Here is a 5,677-nt window from a genome sequence, read left to right on the forward strand (position 1 = left end):
TAAAAACTCTTACTTAAAGGTCCGTGTCTAACAGAATTGGTTTGCAGTGACACTGCGCTGTGGGAATACGAATTCACACTTTTCCTGAGAAACCAGCAAACAGTTTCCATCTTTGTGGTGATGAATTTCAAAAGACAGTTTCACAGATAGTTTAGGTTTCTTCAACCCATGACCAAACACGTAATCCTTCAGTTTCTCAGTAAATTCACATTTAAAATCACCAAATTTTGGGATTTGTGGCTTTCACTGGACAGTCTGAAAGAGTTAACTATAAATAAAACTGTCGTGGAGTAAAATGAACAATTTTTACCTCTGAAAGTTGCAGAAAATGGAATTCTCAAGTAAAGTACAAACCTTGAATCTGAAATCATAACTGAACTTGTTAAATCGGAAAAACCTTTTGCAAACCAGCTTCTGGTAATAAGTGTAAAACAACAAACTAACGACACCATCAACTTTGGAGCCTGAAACTTTCATTTATGACGTTTATGTCACAGCTTACTTGCTAATGTGCAAATGCTAAATACCAAGAAGCAAAAACCACTCTCTGCGAATGCCAATGTATAACAGGAGTTTTTAAATTTAGCTCGTTCTTCTCACCCTTTCAAAGATAAGCCTCCTGACTCATACTGCGCTAGGATGAGTCATGAGGGGGCATATGCAGATTTCAAAATAAAATGAGTCATTTTGGGGTTATCCAACAAACCCCTTCCATCGTTTAAAATCTAAGCTGTCAAAGTAACGTAGCAGTTTCCACCTTAAGTTTGGGGAAGATGATCCTCAAAAGCTCAGATAACATCCACCTCTTGTGTCACCCCCGCCTTCTTCTTCCTCCATTCACTCAGAGATGAAGAGCAGCAAACCAGAACCAGGCGAGGTGTCCTCCCTCAACTCCTCCACCTCGAGCAAGAAAGACGACAGCCTGAAACGGGACCGAGAGAGCCAGGAGCTGAACGACTCCGAGGAGGAGGAGGAGGGGGATCTGCTGGAGGACGAGGACGAGGTGAGGGCCGATGAGTGGAGGCATGGAACCCGGACGTCCACATCTAAGACGTTGGTGTCTTTTGAAGCAAGTTGCTCCGATAATTTCTCATTTCAGTCTGTTGATTTCTTTGCAGATTATTTAAATGATTATTACTGTACTCGAGTATTTGTTCTGATTACATTAGTCGACAACTTTGCCAAACATCAACAACAACACATAGGACAAGACAGAGCAGCAGCTAATATCACTGACTAGTCCAGCAGCAGTCAGCCCAGCTCGGCGTCTGTCTTTCAGCCTTTTATTTCACCAAGCTCCTGTTCTAGCACGACAGCTACAGTTGGCAGCAGCATACTGTTACTAAAAGCCTCTTTTCCTCCTGCGCAGATGAAAAGCAGAGGGAGGGAGGAGGACGACGAGGACGAGGAGGAGGAAGGAGAGCAGGAGGAAGGAGAGGACGACGGCGACAGCGCCAACGGAGATGACTCCTAAACACAGGCACACACACACACCTACACACACACACACACACACACACACACACATACACAAAACAAGTTGTGTATGATTGTATCTCCATGCCAGACGTGTACGCGGTGGTCATGTGCTCATATCTGCTGAATCGACTGGACGTTTCTAAACAGTGTGTTTGTAGATATCGCTTTCTCTCTCTTACTCTCACACACACACACACACACACACACACACACACACACACACTCATCAGTACTTGTTTCTGGATTTTCTTTTTGATGTCCTGTTTTTTTTTAAATGTTCTTTTTTATGGGCGTTTTCCGGCATTGGATAAATGAAACTCTGACGTGTTTCAGGTTGAGGTGAGGATAAATTTAACATTGTCTAACATTGTATGTTTGAACTCAGGGCTATAAGCCGCCACAGTGTCAGAACTTTGAAAGGAAAAACGGTTAAGGCCTCGTCAATAAGTATCTTTTTATTTAGTAAAGTCTAACACCTGACAGAGGCCGACATTGAAACAAATCCAGAAGAAAGACTAATGCTCAGGTCGTCACCGTCAGTCTTGAGACAGAATACCACACATGGTACTCACAAAACCCGGGCGTGAAAATGTAGAAAACATTTTTAAAATATATTCCTGATCCAGCTGCTGCACAGCTGCCTTCAAACCAGCAGGTGGCAGCACATCACAACAACTCGTCCACACACAAAAGGACTTACAGAATATCTTCACCATCTGCTCGTCAGATAACAACACGAGCAGCAGGTCACGTTGTCCTGCTCCAACACCCGGACACAACAGAAAAATGTAAAAAAAAAAAAAAAAATCGTGCTCGCTCTGAAAAAAAAAATGTTTTGGTTTGTCGCAGAGGTCTTGCGACCTTCACCGACCTTGACTTGTGTAATGCAGTGCTACTCCATGTTTGTCTGTTTCCGTTGGATGTTCTGTTTGTCATTCGACTGCACTGGTGAAAGTCAATAAACATGTTTTCCAAGTTGGAACCTGTCGGAGCTTTTCCTTTTTTTTAGGATTCACATGGATGCATTCATGACATCAAGGTGGAGCTTTACGAGACGCAGAGAATAGATGGGTGGTGTGACCGTTTGTATTCACTCATTTAAAACGCCACGCAGGTAGATTTTCTTTTATCTGTCAAAGTTTTTAGATATTTGTCTCTTGAAACGACCTTTGATTGAGCAGAAGGCAAAAATCTGAAAGACGGATATCTCGAAACGTCTGACACTGACGCAATGTACATCCATTTACACAAATCAACATGAAAAATGTAAATTATTAAAGATGCAGTGTGTAAGATTTAGCATCTATTGACAGGAAATTATTATAATATTCATTTCTATGTTTTCATCAGTGTGTAATCACAAACACTGATCTAGATATGACCTTTTGTTTTTTGCAGCCAGAGTTTCTTCTACCTCCTTTAGAAGAGGATGAGGTGTCGGAGATTATTCATTTGATTGCAGTTTGCAACTTCACCACTAGGTGCTGCTAAATCCATCACCCTGGACCTTTAATCTGTCTTTTGATTTTGAAATTTTGGCCACGTCTTGAGCCCTAACTTCACCTGTATTTGTTCACGTTTTGCTGAAGGATCTAGATCGGACTACTGTCGAAAAATGTCCCTTTAGATATAAAGGGCTCATTTTAAGACAACAGTTCTTATTTTGTTATTTTTATTTTCTGCCAATAGATACCCTTAAATCTTACACCTTGGACCTTTTAATCTACACTTCTTACCTGCAGACGTTGGCTTAGATTGAACATTCTCAACAAGCTTGACATTGAAAGAACGACGCAAACGAGCTTGTTTGCCCCGTAACTTCATTACCAATGACCGAACTGCATCGATACACAGCTTCCTCATAAATATACATTATCCTGCCTGGGAGTCTGCGGAGGCCTTGAAGCTGGTTAATGAAGTCCAGGAACAGAAACCGAGACCTGGCTGGAATAAAGAGGGAAAAAAGAGGGATAGCGAATCAATAAGGAGTAGTCTTCAGGGTGAACTGTGACTAACGAGAGGACGGCAGACAGACGGAGGGAGGAGGGGCGGTGGATAATAAGAGTATGGATGATGTAGGGCTGGATGGATGGATGGATGGATGAACAGGCTGCAGAAGACTGGAAACAGATGGAAGAGTGGCTGACAGATGGAGAGATGACAGGACGAGCGGAAAGGATTTTGTGGTGCGAGCTGGGGGGGATGAAGAGATGTGGAAACGGCGTTTTAACAGTTAAAGTGAGTGATGACAGAGCTTTGGTTTAAATGTTTCATTGCTTTGAAGCTTTAAAGAAACCGAGACAGAATCACTTTTATTCACCAGGTATGTGTTCACCAAGAGGAAACCTCCATGGTGCCGAAAGTGCCAAAAAACAAACTGCAGTTCCTCTAACGTCCACTTCAGGCTGGCTCCAGAAGAAGTGAGTCAGTCTCCATAAGTCCCCATGTCCAAATGTCCAACTTCACAGCAGAAATAAACATGTTTACAGCCTGGTACAAAAAACAGTTTTGGTCTCTGTAGCTAATTTCCCCGTTCATGACAACTGTACTGAGGGTAAACAGCCTTAAATCAAACGATACTTTTCATTTTGTGAAACATTAAATTGCATCTTGCTGTGGTTAAATGAACATTAATGCAGCTAAAGGGCAGCGGGGGGTTAAAAGTGCAACTGTGATCACTGTTACGTGGGGAACATTGCCCAGTTCAGCGGAATCAATGTCTTAAGTAGCACACACACTTTTTCTCACTTTTCAGCTTCATCACACACACATACACTCTCTGAGAGCACAGACACTCACTATGTACACACATGGTAAGTTGTGGCAACGCAGCAACATGTCACGGTCCAGTGACAACCATGCATCTCCTTATATAATGGATCCATGCATTTCCTCTGACCTCTTAAATCATATATATGCTTTGTCTCTGCTCATGAAACGATGACCAGCAAATCAAAAATCATTTTGACACAATGAAACCTTGAAGCAACTCTTGAAGCAACCGTTGACCTTTGTGATATATAGCCACTTGGCCCTGTGATGACCCGCCGACCTCTCCAGCCTCCCGTGACCACGATGAGGACCAGCGTCGGTCAGTCCTGTACCAATAACTTTGCTAATTTCCTCATTATGGTGACAAGACTAAACGATCCCAGCAGGAGGAGTTTGTAATTGTTTGTAATACTTGATATTTTACTTTAGAGACTTTTCATCAAGTCAGCACCTTTCTTTGTGTTGCCTTCAGACAGATCTAGACTCGCCGTTTCATCCCATGACGGCACAGTTTAACACAAAGACTCTATGGTTGGTGTATTTTGGTCGTTCTTCTCGAAGATTCGGTGACAAACCAGCGTTAGCTCGCTCACTTTTACGTCTTTCTTTCTCGTTTCACCGCTCCTTCTTTCTCCGCCGGAGCTCCCAGCAGTGACACTGATGAATCTCCGTGGAGGCTTCCAGCTCCATCCCTCGATCTGTCCTCATCACCTCTCCCCTCCCTCCTCGCTCTGCTTCGTGACCTCCTCTCTTTCATCCCCCTCCTCTTTCACACCCCTCTCATCCCTCGCTCTCATCATTCAGCCCTGTTCATTTGTATTTGCCCGGCTGATGTTTGACGGACGAGAACAAACGCTTACGAGGTCAAAGATGCGTGGTGTCACCTTTAAGAACTCGCCAACGTTTCAACGATTCTTTGCTGACATATAATCTTTTATATGTTCTCAGGCCAGATCCAGCAGGTTCTAGGTTCTGGATCTCCTACTAGTCGAACTTAAAGAAAGGCGCCCAGAAGGTCCGAATCACCTCAACTGGCCCCTTTTGGCGCAGTCCTCATAACCCTACAGCTGTAAGTACGAGTACAAGTTCCTGCAAACACCCTGAGCATGAACATCAGGACCAGAATCAGAGACCAGGGTGCCAGGGTGTTCTGGTTCTGGTTCCGACCAGTTTTTGCCGTGTCATTTAAACTGAAGTTGATTAAGTTGCTGTTGGCTACCTGGAATGACATTCTCTTCTTTCTCCTCCACACAAACATGTTTGTGATGAAGGGAACTTCCTCTGTTTTCATTCAGCCTGCACTCGGTTGTACTTCATTTAGCCTGACAAAGGAGAAAGTGACTGTAACTGTGTGTGTGTGTGTGTGTGTGTGTGTGTGTGTTTGGAATAGTATTGTGCAGCGGTTGCCCTGTGACTAGCCCCATAG

At 43.5% G+C, this 5,677-nt stretch overlaps 1 protein-coding gene across 1 annotated transcript in view; it reads left to right on the forward strand.

The window, feature by feature from the left end:
* The window catches only part of hnrnpc (heterogeneous nuclear ribonucleoprotein C), an 11,494-nt gene extending 9,033 nt beyond the window's left edge, over positions 1–2,461 (forward strand). Inside the window, exons 10-11 of the mRNA XM_027287918.1 lie at positions 846–1,003; positions 1,370–2,461. Of these exons, the coding sequence (XP_027143719.1) occupies positions 846–1,003; positions 1,370–1,474 (263 nt within the window). The 3' untranslated portion in view covers positions 1,475–2,461. The remainder of the gene's footprint in view (positions 1–845; positions 1,004–1,369) is intronic.
* The last annotated feature ends 3,216 nt before the right edge of the window (positions 2,462–5,677 follow it).

Source organism: Larimichthys crocea, chromosome XIV (assembly GCF_000972845.2).
Source record: "Larimichthys crocea isolate SSNF chromosome XIV, L_crocea_2.0, whole genome shotgun sequence".
NCBI classification, from domain to species: Eukaryota; Metazoa; Chordata; class Actinopteri; family Sciaenidae; genus Larimichthys; species Larimichthys crocea.